Source organism: Carya illinoinensis, chromosome 3 (assembly GCF_018687715.1).
Source record: "Carya illinoinensis cultivar Pawnee chromosome 3, C.illinoinensisPawnee_v1, whole genome shotgun sequence".
In the NCBI taxonomy this organism is placed as follows: Eukaryota; Viridiplantae; Streptophyta; class Magnoliopsida; order Fagales; family Juglandaceae; genus Carya; species Carya illinoinensis.
The window spans coordinates 38,616,527-38,636,248 of NC_056754.1; the positions used below are offsets into that span (position 1 = coordinate 38,616,527).

The following is a 19,722-nucleotide window of genomic DNA, read 5'->3' on the forward strand; positions in this document are numbered from 1 at the left end:
CATAAGTGAGAACATATTAATAAACTTTGGACGAGACCGCTATGTGTGTGGCTACCGGCTCTTCTAAAAACAAAAAAAAATTGCCAATTTTATTCTATTTTCCGATATGTATATATATATGATCAATAGTTCTCAGCTACTTCCTCGTAACCTCAATTTTTGTTACACCCCGTTTTTTATGTGTATTTTCACTAAAGGAATATTTTAATTTAATTAATATAATAGTTCTTTTATTTTAAATTATCGGATTTTAATTGGATTTTAATTGTTATTGAATTTAAATTGCTGTTTAATTTATTTTAGCTTGTCTTTGGATTTAAAATTAAATAGTTTGTTTTTACTAGTTAATTATTATATTTTAACTTTACGTTGTGTTTAAAATATTTTCTTAGTTTTATTGCTTTTAAACTTATTTTCGTTGGATCAGTTGTTGGACTCCAGAGGTGAGGATTGTACCTCATTTCTTTTCTTTTCTTTTTCTTTTTCCCTTTTTCCTTTTCTTTTCTTCTTTTCTTTCTTTTCTTCTTTCTTTTCTTCTTCTTTTTCTTCCCGTTTTCCTCCTCTCCCACGTACGCACAGCTGCCCCTTTTTCTCATTCCCGTTGCCGCCACTTTGACCGGCCATTTCTCCCTCGTCCGGCCACCGTTTAGTGCACCGTCACCACCATTCTCTTCCCCTTCCACCAGAGATCATCCCCACCAATTTTCAGAGCCATCGGACCAGCCGTTAGCCTTCGAGAGCCGCTGGAAGTCGCTGCACCTGCTCTATTTTTGCCCCTGTCGCCGGTTGCTTTCGCAGCCCAGAACCGCCGCTCGCCGGTGGCGTGGCCTACACCACCCACCCATTTTTCTTCCCCTCTCACCGGTGAACATCCCCACCAAGTTTCACCTCCATCCGAGCCACCGTTAGCCGCCACGAGCTCCTCCAAGCCATACGGTTTTTCACCGTTTCCGGCGCCGTCGCACCACCTCCGGCCACCATCTTTTCACAGCTTCTTCCCCTACCTCTGGCCGACCTAAACCACCTATTTCTGGCCTCGATCCGTTGCCGGAGCAGCTCCCACGAACTCAACTCTGTTCAGCCCCTTTTTGGCCTTCGACCGCCATTTCCACCACCACCCACGGCCAAAACTCATTTCCCTTAGCTTCATAAATATCTCAAGGTCATTCCCTATCAATTCCGAGCCTTGGTTTGTCCTCTTTCAAAAAGTGGGTATTTTACAACCCACGGCCACAGTAAATTTTCACTGTTACGTTGCTTTCCTTCCGCTGTTTGCAGCGCCGCAAGCTTTCTAAAAATACCGTATAGCGCTGTAAGTATTTTCCAAACCCTATTTTCAGATTTAAAAATATATTGCTCATTCAATAATTTTATCTGCTGGTTGGTTGATTCCGGACTGAGTCCGAGGAGTTCGGGGGTCGGATGGATGGAGGACGGAGTTGCTTGTTTATTTGATTTATGTTGACTGATTATTTTTGTGCATTGATATGAAATTTACATGGTGCATGCACGTGTGTTTTTGTTTATTTGTGAAAAGCTTGTTTATTGGTGTAAGTAGACTTACGAGTGCGTGTGTATCACGACCCCAAGCCGGGATGGGGTATTATCCCAGTGGAGCTCCTCTGGTCACTTGGGAGCGGAATAAACTGAGTGATGTCCCCTGGGTTGTCGCTGGGCGACAACGGGAGCGGGGGCTAGGGGTTGCTTGGCTACGAACGTGCCGGGCGCGGAACCGGGCATCACCCTACGCACCGACTCCGTGGCCCGTTGCTGGTGAGGGCTAGAGGATGCTTGGCTATGAACACGCGGGGCGTGGAACTGGGCATCGCTCGTTAGGTGTCACATGCGTAGTGGTACTCTGCGGTGTGGCACTGGAGCCAGGGTGTGCGGATGACCCCTAGGGGAGGCCATGGTGCATACGGATAAATATGGTTTTTGGTTTGAGACGGTTATAGAGGCCAAATGTGACTTTTGGCGTGGTTTTTTGGAAAAGATGTGTTTTTGGGCCAAATGGAATTTTTGGCGTGTGTGGAAAGTTATGTTTTATGGGTTTTGCGCATTGGCATCACTTCATGCATGTTGTTTGAGTTCTATGTGTTTTTATCTGGTGGTGTTTGGGTTTTACTTACCTGCGGTACCATTTTTAGTTCCGTAGCTTTTGGTGCAGGTTTTGAGGATGAGGAGGAGGAAGCTGAGCCCGAGGATGCGGCTCCGCCGGGTTGCTGATGTTATGCTTTATATTTGATTTTAAAACTATGTTCGTGTTTTGTAATATTTTATTTAGGTATGTTTTATACAGCTTGTATTACGTTAAGAAAAAATTCTGGTACTTAGTTATGGCTTTCGTTATCCACTGCGTGTTTCTTCGTGCACATATGTTGCTTTTGCACACACTTGGCACCCGTCGTTAGGGTGGTGACCCGGGTTGTCACCATCCGGACATCTCGATTTCCCCGTGTCCGTGCGTGGGGATTTGGGGGCGTCACAGGTGGTATCAGAGCGGTTCGACTCTGGGTAAAACCATATGTCCCATAGGTGGAGTACCAGAAAGTTTTAAAAGCTGGTGTTAAAATTATTTTAATTTATTTAAGTTGAATTGTTTTTTCTTTAACTTGATTCGATTTTATTTGATTTGAATTTATTTTATTAATTCCATTTGATTTGGTTTGGTTTGATTTTATTTTATTTGAATTGCAAGTATGTTGTTTATTTGTTTTATTTATTTTGTTTTAAGTTGTTTTGTTTTGTTTTGTTTTGTCCGGAGTTAAAGTGGGGTTGAGGATTGTGCTATGGCAGGAGGACGGTATTATTGAGAATGTCGTTGATAGGAAAAAAAAAATACTTAGTGAAGTAGGGTTGAATTTTATAGAGGTGGGTTACTTTGATAATATTGTGGCTAGAAGGGAACGACATGGATTAGGCAATTTCTTGGGAGTAGGTATATAAGTTGCAACTAAGGAGGGGAGTTAGCTTTAAGTCGCTTAAGATGGTTGAGGTCTTAGGTTTTGTGGAATTTATGTAATGAAGCTATAGAATAGGAGAGTGTAGGTTCAACGAACTTTAAGGATTGGTTTAAGATAATTTTATCTAAGGTTTGAGGCCTTACAGATTTTAGGAAATAAGATTTTGGTAATTAAGGTTTTAGGTTCGACAAGCTTTGGGGGAAATAATTAAATTTTAAGTTTTAAATTTCGCTGATTCGGATGAACAATTTGGTGGCAATTGGGGTTTTAAAATTTACAAGTTTTAAGGTGAATGTTTTGGATTAAAGCTATCAATCTCGAGGATTTCAGAAAATGATTTATTATCCGTTAATGTATTAGATTTTAAAAGCTTTGGGAGCCGATTGTTCTATTATGGGGTGTAAGCTCATTGATCTTAGAAATTTTAGAAATTATTCTTATTTGATTTAAGGTTTTAGAATTGCAGAGTTGAAGGACCAATTTATAATAAGAGTTGAGTTCTTAATTTTACAGACTTAGGGTGCTAGCTTGATCCACTCTAGAGAGTGATTAGTTTGCAACCATTAAAATGGGGTTGATCAGAGTTTAGTTAATAATATGAAATTTTTCTGGAGTACATCTCTTTGAGAATGGAAGGTAATGATTTAGCTCATATACTTCTTTGAGGATTGTAGATATTGACTTAGTTCAGAAAATGACTATTGTTAACTCGAGGTTGTAGTAATCGATTTTAGGAAATGATTTTTGTCGGTTCGGAAGAAATAGATCCATTGAGGTTTTGGAAGCAATAGTTTAATTGTTGGTATTGAATTCGATTGAAGTTGAGACCTTACGTTCTAGAGACTTTTGGGAACAGATTATTAGCAGGTTTAAGGTTATTTTCAGTACAAAGCTTTAAGCGATAACTATTTGCTGATATTAAGGGTATAAGTTAAGCAGATATAGGAATGATTCATGTTGATTTGCGGATATAAGTCCAGATGATGGAAATAGTAGTAATGGATTACTTGTACGTTGGAATGACTATTGGTTTCGGCTAAGGACGTATGAGACTGACACGTGATAGTGGTGAATCGATTGGAGCGTTCAGTCGAAGCGTGTTACTCAATGGAATGTGGGTTGGCAATAATTGTTATAGCTCGAGGTTATAGTGACAAGTTTTAGGATTGATTCATACCGAGTTGAGGATAATAGATGATGCAGGTTTTGGGAAATGAAATTTTGTTTATTTTGAGGATAAGATACAGATGTTGGAAATGGAAGTGATGGATCACTTATACATTAGAATGATTATTGATCTTAGCTAAGGGTACATGAGATCCATTTATAGTGGTGGTGAGGGTGTATGGATTTCGGAGAGTACAAATCCTAGTCTCTTTTTGGCTTGAGAGAAGTGGCTTTGGTGAATACTAAAGTGGATTAGATGTGATAGTATTAAATTCAATAGATTTTAACTTCGAGTTCTTAGTGAGTTGATCGGAGTGTACAGTTGAAGTGGGTTACCAATTGGAGTGATGGTTGGCATTTATTGTTGAGACTATCTTCAAGAATTAATTGTGACTTGAGGTCACACAAGAATTTAAATTTTGAGGCTATACTTTCCTTTGGAGTTTGAGTGTCCAGTTGGGAGAATTATATACATTTTATTTAACTTGAAGAGAGATTGTTGAGTCGCCATGTGTAGTGGATAATAAAATCTTGAAAGTAGAAGTTTGAGAATCAATGGTGTTTAGCCTAAACAGGTACGTAAGGTAATAAGCAGTAGAAGTCAGGAGGGTAGTGCCATAGTTTTGATGGATTGGAGGTTTGAATAGCATGGCCTATCTTGAGATTTAATTTTGTATGCAATTGAAGGAAATAGTCGTGCTAATATTAGGGTTATGAGAATAGAAGTAGGTAAGTGAGTTTATAAGAAGGGTTTATTAAGGTTATCGTGAATTTAATCGTGGTTCGTAGTGAATTTAGTTATCTCTAAATTAGACGATATTCAGAATTTAGGTGATGATCTTGAAAGTGTAAGTTGTTAGGTAGGAGTTATAGGTGCCTTATTAGTTGGTCGGGACGGATTCGAGCCCTATGTTCTTTATCTTAGATGAGATTGGCATATTTTGAGATAATGATACTTGTTTTTAATTTGGAAGGTTGCAATTGATTGATATCGTCTTCTTTGTTGATGATCATGGGTGTCGTTGCGGAATTTTGATTTAGTTAAGGTAGCTAGAGATAATTGAGGAAATAGGAGTGATAGTTCATGATTAGGTGTGCTGATTTTGAGTAATTAGTGATGACTTAAAATTTCGAGAAGGTGCTTGTAATTGGAGAGTAATATTTTGTTTGGGCGAATTATGTTTATTGATGGTTTAATTTGGAAGTGACTATTAGGTTACCAAGATATAGTATACAACGAAAGTTTCAATGATATAGCATGAAGGTTGATTGAGGTTAATACAATTCATTCTAAGAAGTAATAATTTTTAGAATTTTCATGGGTGTGGTTTTGAAGTTCTTGACGATATGGTGATTCCGGTTTACATGGCTGCTTTAGGAGTTCTAGACGTGATGCGTCGCTGGGAGACTAGTACGAATATGATGGGATTGCTTTAGGAGTATAATTGGAGAGATCTTTAATCATACTTGTGTGGAAATGGCTGATGGTATGATTTTCTCAAGTATACTCTGAGTTGCGTAGTGTATCCTACTTGGCGCTGATATTGATCTCACAAATTTTGATGACAAAATTTATTTTAAGGGGGGGAGGATGTGACACCCCGTTTTTTATGTGTATTTTCACTAAAGGAATATTTTAATTTAATTAATATAATAGTTCTTTTATTTTAAATTATTGGATTTTAATTGGATTTTAATTGCTGTTGAATTTAAATTGCTGTTGAATTTATTTTAGCTTGTCTTTGGATTTAAAATTAAATAGTTTGTTTTTACTAGTTAATTATTATATTTTAACTTTACGTTGTGTTTAAAATATTTTCTTAGTTTTATTGCTTTTAAACTTATTTTCGTTGGATCAGTTGTTGGACTCCAGAGGTGAGGATTGTACCTCATTTCTTTTCTTTTCTTTTTCTTTTTCCCTTTTTCCTTTTCTTTTCTTCTTTTCTTTCTTTTCTTCTTTCTTTTCTTCTTCTTTTTCTTCCCGTTTTCCTCCTCTCTCACGTACACACAGCTGCCCCTTTTTCTCATTCCCGTTGCCGCCACTTTGACAGGCCATTTCTCCGCCGTCCGGCCACCGTTTAGTGCACAGTCACCACCATTCTCTTCCCCTTCCACCAGAGATCATCCCCACCAATTTTCAGAGCTATCAGACCAGCCGTTAGCCTTCGAAAGCCACCGGAAGTCGCTGCACCTGCTTTATTTTTGCCCCTGTCGCCGGTTGCTTTCGCAGCCCAGAACCGCCGCTCGCCGGTGGCGTGGCCTACACCACCCACCCAGTTTTCTTCCCCTCTCACCAGTGAACATCCCCACCAAGTTTCACCTCCATCCGAGCCACCGTTAGCCGCCACGAGCTCCTCCAAGCCATACGGTTTTTCACCGTTTCCGGCGCCGTCGCACCACCTCCGGCCACCATCTTTTCACAGCTTCTTCCCCTACCTCTGGCCGACCTAAACCACCTATTTCTGGCCTCGATCCGTTGCCGGATCAGCTCCCACGAGCTCAACTCCATTCAGCCCCTTTTTGGCCTTCAACCGCCATTTCCACCACCACCCACGGCCAAAACTCATTTCCCTTAGCTTCATAAATATCTCAAGGTCATTCCCTATCAATTCCGAGCCTTGGTTTGTCCTCGTTCAAAAAGTGGGTATTTTACAACCCACGGCCACAGTGAATTTTCACTATTACATTGCTTTCCTTCCGCTGTTTGCAGCGCCGCAAGCTTTCTAAAAATACCGTATAGCGCTGTAAGTATTTTTCAAACCCTATTTTTATATTTAAAAATATATTGCTCATTCAATAATTTTATCTGCTGGTTGGTTGATTCCGGACTGAGTCCGAGGAGTTCGGGGGTCGGATGGATAGAGGACGGAGTTGCTTGTTTATTTGATTTATGTTGACTGATTATTTTTGTGCATTGATATGACATTTACATGGTGCATGCACGTGTGTTTTTGTTTATTTGTGAAAAGCCTGTTTATTGGCGTAAGTGGACTTACGAGTGCGTGTGCATCACGACCCCAAGCCGGGATGGGGTATTATCCCGGTGGAGCTCCTTTGGTCACTCGGGAGCGGAATAAACTGAGTGATGTCCCTAGGTTGTCGCTGGGCGACAACGGGAGCGGGGGCTAGGGGTTGCTTGGCTACTAACGTGCCGGGCGCGGAACCGGACATCGCCCTACGCACCGACTCCGTGGCCCTTCGCTGGTGAGGGCTAGAGGATGCTTGGCTACAAACACGCGGGGCGTGGAACTGGGCATCGCTCGTTAGGTGTCACATGCGTAGTGGTACTCTGCGGTGTGGCACTGGAGCCAGGGTGTGCGGATGACCCCTAGGGGAGGCCATAGTGCATACGGATAAATATGGTTTTTGGTTTGAGACGGTTATAGAGGCCAAATGTGACTTTTGGCGTGGTTTTTTGGAAAAGATGTGTTTTTGGGCCAAATGGGATTTTTGGCGTGTGTGGAAAGTTATGTTTTATGGGTTTTGCGCAATGGCATCACTTCATGCATGTTGTTTGAGTTCTATGTGTTTCTATCTGGTGGTGTTTGGGTTTTACTTACCTGCGGTACCATTTTTGGTTCCGTAGCTTTTGGTGCAGGTTTTGAGGATGAGGAGGAGGAGGCTGAGCCCGAGGATGCGGCTCCGCCGGGTTGCTGATATTATGCTTTATATTTGATTTTAAAACTATGTTCGTGTTTTGTAATATTTTATTTAGGTATGTTTTAAACAGCTTGTATTACGTTAAGAAAAAATTCTGGTACTTAGTTATGGCTTTCGTTATCCGCTGCGTGTTTCTTCGTGCACATATGTTACTTTTGCACACTCTCGGCACCCGTCGTTAGGGTGGTAACCTGGGTTGTCACCATCCGGACGTCTCGATTTCCCTGTGTCCGTGCGTGGGGATTTGGAGGCGTCACAATTTTTCTATCGCTTGCGTCGACGTGTGATTGCTGTAGTCCACAAGCCAAGGAGTCCATTGATGATGTCTTAGTCATGGGTCAAATTGCAGCTCAGATATGGGAAAATGCGAGTAGATTATTGAATGTGCCATGTTTGTTATTTGATACTTGGAAGGCAAGAATCTCAACATGGATGATTTCGGCTAAGAAGGTTTCTTTATATGGTAATCTAACTGGTATTCTTCCATGCATCATTACTTGGTGTTTATGGACCCACATATGGAAAGCTAGAATGGAGGGGTTGAAAGCTAAAATGAAGGGGTTGAAAGCCAGAATGTGGCTTAAAATTCTAGCAACAGAATTGAAAGTGCATAAAAGGTTTACTTCTCAGGACACTCACCTGTTGAATGAATTTAACTTGGAGCCGCCCAGCATTGCTATCTAGAAATGCATGTTAGTGAAGTGGATTAAACCACCTTGTGGATGGGTTAAAATTAATTGTGATGGGAGCGCTCGCAATAATCCAGGTTCTTCACGAGGTGGTGGTGTTTTGAGGGATGCTAATGGTAGTTTCAAAGAAGCATTCACGAGTCACTACGGTGATGGCCCTAACAATAGAGCAGAATTAAAGGCTTTGTTTGATGGAATTTGGCTATGCAAGAGGCTATCCAATTTTAATGTAATTATTGAGAGTGTCTCTAAAATTGTTGTGAAAGAGATGCATTGGTTCAATGATAATGATGTCTTATTTCAAATGAAAGGGTAGGAGATTGAAACTCCAGAAGTGCACTTTGACTCTAAAGTTGTTGTGGACTGGTTTTGAGTAGGTAAATACACTCTATGGTATTTATGGGATTTGGGATGAATGTATTAAAAAGATACAAGGATGAATGCTCGGATCGTTCATCAATTTTGTGAGGGGAACCAAGTGGCAGATTTCTTGGCTAAGCTAGGAGAAAGTGGCACTAATGTTATTTATGAAAAATTCCAAGAGTTGTCGAGATTATTACAAGGTATTGTTCGTATTGATAAGTTGGGTTTGCCGACTATTTGACATTAATTTTTATCGATTTTATCTTGGTTTGATGTTCTTTTTTATTTTGTTCTTTGATTGTGGTTTTTTAGGTTTGTTTAGAGGTTATTGGTCTTTTATTATATAGGCATGTTTTGTCTTGCTCTTTTTATAGGCTTGTTTAGTTTGTTTTCTTATTTTAAGGTTGTTAATTTGTATTTGGGAGGGTTTTATTTATTTATTTGTAATCTCCCACATGCTTTACTTGTAACCACGGTATTCTTCCGTCATAAGTGAGAACATATTAATAAACTTTGGACGAGACCGCTATGTGTGTGGCTACCGGCTCTTCTAAAAACAAAAAAAATTGCCAATTTTATTCTATTTTTCGATATGTATATATATATGATCAATAGTTCTCAGCTACTTCCTCGTAACCTCAATTTTTCTATTTTATTCTTTTTAGCCCATTTCTCTTATAATGACTCCTTAAAAATTCTTAAATTAAAAGTCAAAGGAAAAAAAAAAAAAAAGAAAAAAGAAAGAAAGAAAGATATTCGATGATTCTTTCATTCCTATGAGGTTTACTTTTTTTGGTGTTTATTACGTGGAAGCCTTGCAGAAAAGCAAATAAATTGACTTTCATCAGTTAAGAGACATGGGTACTGTTTAAAAGACACTAGGAAAATTAAGAAAAATTACATACTTTCAAAACGTACACACATATTCATATATTACACTGTATTCTATATACATATATAGTACTTTCCAAAACGACAACTAAACATAATAACCAAAGCCAAATTATTCTTCTTTGCCATGCATTCACTCTTATTTCATTACAATATCCACCTTAATTAATACAATTACCATCTTTTTTCAAGGAGGGCATTTGCGAATGTATCGGCTACACTTCTTTGGCGGTGGAGGCGGGCAGCTTTTCTTCGGATTGAGGGCACAAGAAGTAACCGCACCATACCCTACTAGTGCCCTTTTTTCTTCTGTTGAATGAGAGAGAGAAAGATGGTATCGGGTTATAAGATATTCAATTGCAAGTTGTAACAATAAAATGTGAGGAGGAATTGCAGTTAATTGGTTTGAAGATAGTAGTAGATCAGAATCATCTTTAAACAAAGTATTCCAAAATTAAGGAATAGATCTGCCTTAGGGATTACATAATGGATCCATGCTGTCATACTTGCATAGATACTAGTACCGATAGACAAATTAGATCACTAAAGTTATAACATCCTTTATGTGAATGACTACTTAATAGTATTAATAGACAGTCATAATTCATAATAATTATGTATGCACAAAATATTTATAGTGTTGCAAAATAAATAAATAAATAAATAAATTATGAGAATTGGAAGTCTCACCTTTCTGAGATAGTTCTCGAGCTGTTATAGAGGAAGGAACAAAGATGATGGAAACCAAAAGAAAGCTTACTATGTAGAAGGCCTTCATATTGGAGAGTATATAAGTTGTTGTAGTTTTAGTTCTTCCTAATCTACTCTTATTTATAGAGTGTATCTATGCACATGAATGAGAGAAGGATACGAGGGATATGGTTATAATTTGTTTGTCTTGATTATAGGAAAATTTTGATTAAAAAAAAAGAATTATTAGAATATATTAAATTGGACCTAGTTGAAATGAAAGAGACCTAGCATGCAACTTGTGCTACAAAACATAAAAGAAAAGAGTTTAGAAAACCAAAAGATATGAATCAGGAAAAGTAAAAGGACCGATATGTAACATTGGGAAAGATATACAACTATTCACAAAGATGGGAGAGAAAATGAAGTGTATAGGGCGAGAAAAGGACTGATCTGCTTGAATTTATTGACCCAAGTCAATGCGAAGATATTATGAGATACTGACAAGGAGGAGCATAAGAATCACTGCAGAAGAACCGTCCTCGTAATGGTCCATAAGGGCCCGTGGCCCATGGGGATGTGTCTTGATTTACGAGAGTAGGCTGCATTTGGATAATTTGGTAATAGTAAATAATTTGAATTGATTTAGATATGAAACAGGAAAATTAGGTTGGTTTGGTTATAAAAATTAAATTATCTCACTTTATATAATTCTTATAATTTTTTTTTAATATTTAGATAAAATATAATAAATAATTTAATATTTTTAAATTTTAAAATAAAAATTATATTAAAATATTATATTATTTAATTTTTAATAAAAATTAACCAAACGATACTTACAAAGACTCATTTGTAACATTGGGGAAGATATACAATTATTCACAGTGATAGGTCCACAATATAATTAGTTTGGCAGATTTGTTTGCTTTATTGACCCCAAGTCGAATATATTATAAGATAGTACTGACAATCATAAGGCTACTTTAGCGTGTGAAAATAGCAAATAATTTGAATTGATTAGTGTTTTAGTATAATTAAGATGTATTTAAATATAAATAAATTAAAATTTTATGTTTAAATGTATAAAATAGATTAAGATAAATTTATCTTCTTCTTTTTTTATATATAAGAAGTTAAAAAAAAAAGTGAATAATATCATTGATTACTTTGAGATAGATTGAAGTATGATTGCCAACCAAACACAACCTTAAAATTATAGACTCCAATCTCAATAAGAGCTCAAACTGAACTTTGTATCCCAAGTAGGTTCAATTACTTTTAAAGGATTAGGCAACAGTACAATTAGTACATTCAAATTAAAAAATGATTTGTATACAACATTTTTTCATAATATTTTACATAATTATATTTCAAATGTAAGATACTTTTATAAAATAATTTGTAAAATTAATATTGCTTTACAAAAATATTCTTATTTTAAAATATTATTATAAAATAAGTTACAAATTAAATATGGCTTGTCTATCATTATTCATTCAAAATTGGCGTGCTGGACAAACAGTGACAGATCATTGAGTGGCCATCATTTCTCAACAAACAAGACAACTTAATAGTCTTAGATAGTCATAAGTCATAATAATTATGTATCCACAAAATATTCTTAGTATTGAAAAAATAAAAAATAAAAACAGCTTTAATTCTCCCTATTAATCCACTCTTATTTATAGAGTGTATCTATGCACATGCAAACTTGTATGTGTGTATACACGTGCGTGAGAGAGGGATATCAGGGATATGGTTCTAATTTGTTTGTCTTGATTATAAAGAAAGTTTTGATTAAAAAAACTAAAATAAAAGAATTATTAGAATATGTAAAATTGGACCTACTTGAAATGAAAGAGACATAGTATGCAACTTGTGCTACAAAACATAAAATAAAGGAGTTTAGAAAATCAAAAGATATGAATAAGAAAAACTGGGCTAGTTTAGTTACAAAAATCAAACTATCTTATTTTATATAATCATTATAATTTTCTCAAATTTTTATACAAAATATAATAAATAATTTAACTTTTTCAAATCTTAAATTAAAAATTATTTTAAAATATTATATTATAATAATATTTTATTTAACTTTTAATAAATTGTCTAACCAAACAAAATCTAAAAAGACTCATTTGTAACATTGGAGATGATATATAATTATGGGTAATGCCTGAAAACCCATCGAAGTAGAAGAATTTTTTTTTTTTTTTTCGGTTTCATTCATTTTTCTTATATTCTTAATTTTTTTTAAAAAAATTAAAATATCACTAAAAATCACTTCCTTAATCATTAAATTTAAAAAAAAAAAAAATTGTTTCGAGACACAATTTAGATCCAATTCGAGACCTGAAGTATTGACAGATCACTTCCATAAATCAAGCCAAGATCTCCTCCATTTTTTTTAACACCATGATTTTAGGATAAATTAGCCGTTACTTTTGTAATTGTAAATTCATACCATACTCAGTTAGTTACCTTAGATAGATTTGTTCCTTTTATCGACTTATTTTGACCATTATCAATGTAAAATTCACGTTACTAAAATACAAAGGATTGAGTTCTTAACATGGTATCAACCTAGGTTCTTCCTCTTTGCGTAGAGGTTCTCTCCGCTGTCCCAGTGTAGGTTTTTTTTCTTTTATCTCCTGTCTCAATGGCAGATGAGATTGAATCCTTATATCAACATTTGTCTCTATCCGAGAAAGAGAGAAGTGAGATTCATGTGGATCCTAATGTTTTGGAACCAAATATTCTATGTGGTGAACGTTGTCTGGTGATGTCATTGTTGTCGGATCGGTATTATAATCGTGAAGCCCTCAAGAGCATGATGAGGAAAGTATGACAACCTGTTCATAAAGTGAGTTTTAAGGATTTGGGGCCCAAACTTATTCTGGTGGAGTTTGTGGATGAGCGTGATAAGCAACGTGTTCTTCGTGAGGGACCTTGGTCGTTTGATCAAAACTTGGTTCTGTTGCAACGTCTGAAAGGTGATCGACAAGTAACAAAAATTAGAATTTCAGAAGCTTCTTTCTAGATTAGATTATATGAGATGCCGTTAAATGCTATGAATGAGGAGGTGGGACGCCTTATTGGTAACAAGATAGGAACTGTGGAGGAGGTTGATGGTGAACAAGGAGAGGCTGCATGGGGAGAATTCCTGAGAATTAGAGTCAAGATGGATATATCACAGCCCCTTATGCGTGGTGTCAGAGTCAATCTGGGATAGTATGGCATATGCTGGATCCGTTTTGTCTATGAACGCTTGCCAAACTTTTGCTACTGGTGTGGCAAACTTGGCCATCAACTTAAAGACTGTGAGGTTGCTGGCCCTCAAGAGACACGGGTTGCTGATCAATTACCATTTGGGCCTTGGCTACATGCTGGATCATTGCAACGCAGAGGGAAGGAAAGTATTGAACCTCAGGCTTTAGCTCATCGGAAGTCTACACCGAAAGTTTCATCAGAGAGTGAACAACAGGCCACTGGTATCTAGCTGGGAGGTATGGAATCGACAGAGAAGAGAGAGGAGAACCAGGAGACGTTACAAGAGAAAGAGTTATTTGATGTTTCTGTTATGCATGAATTACGGGAGGAAGAGTTAATGGGCGATAACGTAGCATGTCATAATATGGCTATGATGACTCCTGTTATTATAACTGATATGCCAACTCAACAGGATTCCTCTAAGCATGACAGAGAGGAAAGGGTTCAGTATCCATCATATGAAGATACTAATATAGTGGCTAACCAAATGATGATTAATACAAGTGGGCTTCAGCCCATTGGAGAGGAGGCTATGGTCGAAACACAACCAAAATCAAAGAGGGGCAGGCCTATTAGAAAGTGGGTCAGAATGTGTCATGCAGCTCATGAAGATACTGGAGTGTCTCTGGTAACAGAAGTGAAAGGTAAGAGGAAGGCTTCTCAACTGCCTTCTTCTATTCAAAAACGAGGTAGGAGAGTAATGGTTGAAAGTGAAGATCTCAGCTTAAACCCAATGGTGGTGGCTATTCAGCAGCCCCGCCGAGAACAATGAAAACTATAAGCTGGAACTCTCGTGGGCTTGGGAACCCACGAGGAGTTAGAGCTCTCTGTGACTTAGTCAGGAGAGAAGGTCCTGTTGTTTTATTTTTAATGGAAACAAAGTTGACTAGTAGACAGATGGAAAGAGTTCGTGTGAGAGTTGGGTTTGAATGCTGTTTTGTAGTGGATAGTGATGGAAGGAAAGGTGGTGTGGCATTATTATGGAGGAAGGAAATAAAGTTATCTATAACAAGTTACTCTTTGTTTCACATTGATGCCAAAATTAGTGAGAATGATGGAGGGATGGAGTGGAAATTCACTGGTTTGTATGGACACCCAGAAACTGAAAAAAGAGAGGAAACATGAAATTTACTTAGAACACTGAGGGTAGAAGGAAATATACCATGGTTGATATGTGGAGATTTTAATGAAGTACTCAGTCAACAAGAAAAGTTGGGGGGCAGGCCACGACCAGAGAAGTTAATGCAAGCTTTTAGAAGTGTCCTTGATGATTGCAATTTGATTGATTTGGGGTTTGAGGGCTAGAAATATACATGGTGTAACAGAAGATATGAAGATAGGGTGGTTAGTGAAAGACTGGACAGGTTTATTGCTACTCCTTCTTGGAAAGCATGTTTTCCCCATTTTCGAGTAGTGCATGGTGTTGCTGCATCTTCTGACCATGTGCCTATCATTCTTGTACCAAGCTCTGCTGAGAATGAATATAGACACAAGCTTTTTAGATTTGAGGCAATGTGGGTGGAGGATGATGAATGTGGAGATGTTATATCAAGATGTTGGCAAGGAATTCATGCAAATAGGCCTACTGGTTCTATCATTTGACAGACTGAGCATATGCAGTAAGGGGCTGGAGGCATGGAACAGACAGAAGTTTGGGCATGTGAAACAGCAAATCAAAAGGGCTCGAGAGTCTCTTCAAAGATTTTAGTTAGCTGAACCAAGTAGTATAACAAGAGAAGAAATGAAGAAGGCTCAGAATCAACTTCAGGTTTGGTTAGAAAGAGAAGAGATATTGTGGAGCCAAAGAGCAAAAGCATTATGGCTCAAAGGTGGTGACAGTAACTCTAAGTTCTTTCATCATAAAGGATCACAAAGAAAAAATAAAAACTGGATTACAAGCCTGAAAAACGAAGATGGGATTTGGCAGCATGGTGAGGACAGAAATCAACTAATTCTTTCCTACTTCCAAACTTGTTTCAATCAGAGCAACAAAGTAGCAATTCGAATGAGGAGCTGAATTTCCTGGAAGGGCTGAGAGGAAGAGTAACCGAGGATATAAATGTGGAGCTATTAAAAGATTTTACAAGAGAGGAAGTCAAAGCTGCCTTAAACCAGATGCACCCTTAAAAATCACCAGGACCTGATGGTATGCCACCACTTTTTTTCCAACAATACTGGCATATTGTAGGAAATGAAGTGACCTCTACTGTTCTACAGGCCCTCAGAACTGGTACAATTCCCTCTTCTCTAAATCATACTTTTATAACCCTGATACCAAAGAAAAGCAAGCCTGAAATGATTTCTGAATTTAGGCCTATTAGCCTTTGTAATGTAGTGTATAAGTTGATTTCTAAAGTTCTAGCAAATAGGCTTAAACAAGTGCTTGATGTGGTTATTTCTACTTCACAATGTGCTTTTGTACCTGGCCGAATCATTTCAGATAATATTCTTATAGCCTATGAAGTGATGCATTATTTGAGACAAAAAAGAAATCGAAAAGAGGGTTATATGTCCATTAAGTTGGATATGAGAAAAGCTTATGATAGAGTGGAATGGTCTTTTATTGAAAGTGTAATGTCTAGGATGGGTTTTAATACTCAATGGATTGATCTTGTGATGATGTGTGTCAAAACTGTATCTTTCTTAGTTTTGATTAATGGTGAGCCAAAAGGTCCTATCATTCCTTCTAGAAGACTTCGACAAGGGGACCCCTTATCCCCCTATTTGTTCCTTCTTTGCACAGAAGGTCTTGTATCTTTGCTCAAGCAGGCAGAAGGGAATGGTGAGATCACACCTGTAAGAATATGCAGAGGTGCTCCTAGACTATCACACTTGCTTTTTGTTGATGATAGTATCTTATTTTGTAAGGCAAATGTGTATGAAAACCAGAGAATTCAACATCTTTTGCATTGTTATGAGATTGCCTCAGGTCAAATGATCAATAGAGTAAAAACATGTATTGTTTTCAGTACAAATGTTGTACCTGTAACAAGAAATGAAATCCTTGAGCTATGGGGAGTGCAGAACAGCCAGCAATTGGAGAAATATTTGGGGTTGCCACCTTTGGTTGGGAGAGCAAAATATAGGGCTTTTTTTTATATTAAGCATAAATTTTGGAAGAAGTTACAAGGATGGAAAGAGAAGATGCTTTCAGCTGGAGGGAAAGAAATACTTATAAAGGCTGTAGCATTGTCAATTCCAACCTATGCAATGAGCTGTTTTAAATTACCTTCCTCTTTGTGCTATGATCTTGAACAATTGATGGCAAAATTCTGGTGGGGTCAAAGAAAAGAAGAGCAAAAAATACATTGGATGAGTTGGGCTAAGATGTGTGATAGAAAACATAATGGGGGAGTGGGATTTAAGGATTTAAGACCATTTAATGATGCTCTTTTGGAAAAAAATGGTTGGAGAATAATGCAAAATACAGATTCTTTACTTCACAAGATCTTCAAAGCTAGATATTTCACCACAACACATTTTTTTGATGCTGCTTTGGGTCATAATCCCTCTTTTGTATGGAGAGGTATTTGGGGAACAAAGAATAAAATGCAAGAGGGATGTTAGTGGAGGATTGGCTCGGGAAAAAAAGTCAGGATATAGAAAGACTCATGGGTTCCTGGATTTAAAACTGTTCTAAGACAGCAGAATATGTCCTTCATAAGTGAGAATGCAGATGGGCTTAGAGAGGAGGATGCTACTGTCAACTCTTTATTTGTTGCTAATTTAAGAGTATGGGATGTGGGAAAGATTAATTCTCTGTTTACACCACCTATAGCTCTTCAAATCTTGAAGATTGTGCTTACTCAAGATGGGGAGGATCAAGTCTGTTGGAAGAATGAAGCTAATGGTATTTATATTGTCAAAAGTGCTTATAGGATGTTTCATTCTTTATATTCAAATAGACAGAATGGTGAATCCTCTAATGCTATGGTGTTAAGAAGGGTATGGAAATATATATGGAATATGAAGCTCCCTTCAAAGGTGAGAATTTTTTCTTGGAAAGCTGCCAAAGGGATTCTACCAACTAAATCCAATTTAATGAAGAAGAAGGTGTTAACAGAGGAGGGTTGTGATTTCTGTAATGCAGAAACAGAAAATATAGTACATGCACTTTGTTCTTGTCCTTCCATCAAAGAGGTATGGTCTCTGTATTTCCCTTCACGGGTAGCTATAAGAGAGTATGATACTTTTCTTGACATAGTTCAGAGACTGCAACTGAATATGGAACCTGATATGCTTGAGCTGTTTTTCTGATATGCAGGAGCTGCTGGTATAAAAGAAATATGAAGAAGTTTGAGGCAAAGGAAGTTAATGTCGAGACCATTGTTGGAAATGCATTAGCAATGCAGAAGTCTTATAAGGAACTCAGAACTAAATCTGTTTCAGTAATTAGATAGCAATGTAGATGGGAAGCCCCACCAGCTGGTGTGTTTAAACTCAATATAGATGGTGCTTTTTCTTCTACGGGTTCAATGGCTGGAATTGGAGCTATTTTCAGGGATTCAAAGGGTGAGGTAATAATGTCTGCTGCAAAGAAAGAAGTTTCTGTTATGACTGCTGTTGAAGTGGAGGCTTTAGCTATTCTTCGAGGATTACAGTTCTGCATTCTTCTTGGTATTCAAAATCTTGTGATTGAAAGTGACTCATTGCTGGTGGTTAAAGAGTTCAATATGCAAGGATCTTCACAGGCTACTTTTGGCAATGTTGTTAGAGATGCTAAGGAGTTGATGACACGCTTTGGTACCTGTCAAGTACAACATGTTATTAGAAGCTGCAATTCAACAACACATTCACTTGCCAAGTTTGGTTTAAGTGTGCAGAATATTAGTTTATGGTGGGGAGCATATCCCGATGTAATTTCTAATATTCTTTGGAGTGATTCAAGTACTTTGTAAGTTTTTTGTTTAATGAAGCATGTTTTCCTATTAAAAAAAAAAAAAAAAAAAAAAAAAAAAAAAAAAAAAAACATGGTATCAACCTAAACATGATCCCTACCTGTGATGACCCGCTTTTGAGTGTTTTTTTTTTCGCTGAAATAGTTGTTTTTATTTTAATTAATATTTTAGTTATTTATTTTAATTTATTTGCGTTTTAAAATTGTTTTTAATTTAATTGATGTTGTGTTTTATTTCTTTTAGTTGTTTACAGATTTTAATATCTTCGCGGCGATTTAGTGTTGTTTTTCCCGGACTGAGGATTAGACCTCGTCTTTTCCCTACATCTCTTTTCCTTTTTCCTTTTCTTTTTCCTTTTTCTCTTTTTCCTTCTTTCTTTTTTCCTTTCTTTTTCTTTTTTTTTTTTCTTTCTTTTCTTTTTCCCTCTCTCTCCCCACGTCGACCCCCCCGGCCTCTCTCTCTCTCTTCTCTCTCCCTCACGCCGGAAGCCTCTCACCCCCGATCTACCGCCGTCCGGCCACCGTGTGGCTCACCGCCGGTACCATTCGGTTCGTCTCCCTCCGGCGCACCTCCCCACCGAAGCTCACCCCCATCCGGCCGGCCGTTTGGCCGGAAAATCCCTTTAAAGCCCGCACGGCTTTGGCTCCGATCCGCCGCCGTCGCTCCACCTCCGGCCACCATTTCTTCACCACTTCATCACCGGTCCCTTGCCGTCCTAACCCACCTATTTCCGGCCTCCAACGACCACCGGAACAGCTCCTACGAGCTAGCTTTCCTTTTTGGAAAATCCGACCTCCCACCGCCGTTTTCGCCGCCACCCACGGCCAACCACCACTTCCAATAGCTTCACAATCATCCTTAAACCATTCCCTATCAATCCCAAGCCCTAGTTTGTCCCCGTTCAAAAGTGGGTTTTTCACAACCCACGGCCACAGTGAATTTTCACTGTGACGTTGCTTTTTCGCCGCCGTTTGCAACGCCTCGTGTTTTCTAAAATTGTCATATAGCGCTGTAAGTATTTTCCAAACCCTATTTTCAGATTTAAATATATATTGCTCATTCAATAATTTTATCTGTTTGTTGGCTGATTCCGGACTGAGTCCGAGGAGTTCGGGGGTCAGATGGATG

At 37.8% G+C, this 19,722-nt stretch overlaps 1 protein-coding gene and 1 long non-coding RNA gene across 2 annotated transcripts; one reads left to right on the forward strand and one right to left on the reverse strand.

Moving 5' to 3' along the window:
- Positions 1-9,725: 9,725 nt before the first annotated feature.
- Positions 9,726-10,615, reverse strand: LOC122305643. The gene is made up of 2 exons (XR_006241187.1): positions 10,424-10,615; positions 9,726-10,042 (listed from the first exon to the last, which is right to left on the reverse strand). It is a non-coding gene; the product is annotated as an uncharacterized LOC122305643 (long non-coding RNA).
- Positions 10,616-18,171: 7,556 nt separating this feature from the next.
- Positions 18,172-18,594, forward strand: LOC122304774. The gene has a single exon (XM_043117040.1). The coding sequence runs from the start codon at positions 18,172-18,174 to the stop codon at positions 18,592-18,594; it is 423 nt and encodes a 140-aa protein (XP_042972974.1).
- The last annotated feature ends 1,128 nt before the right edge of the window (positions 18,595-19,722 follow it).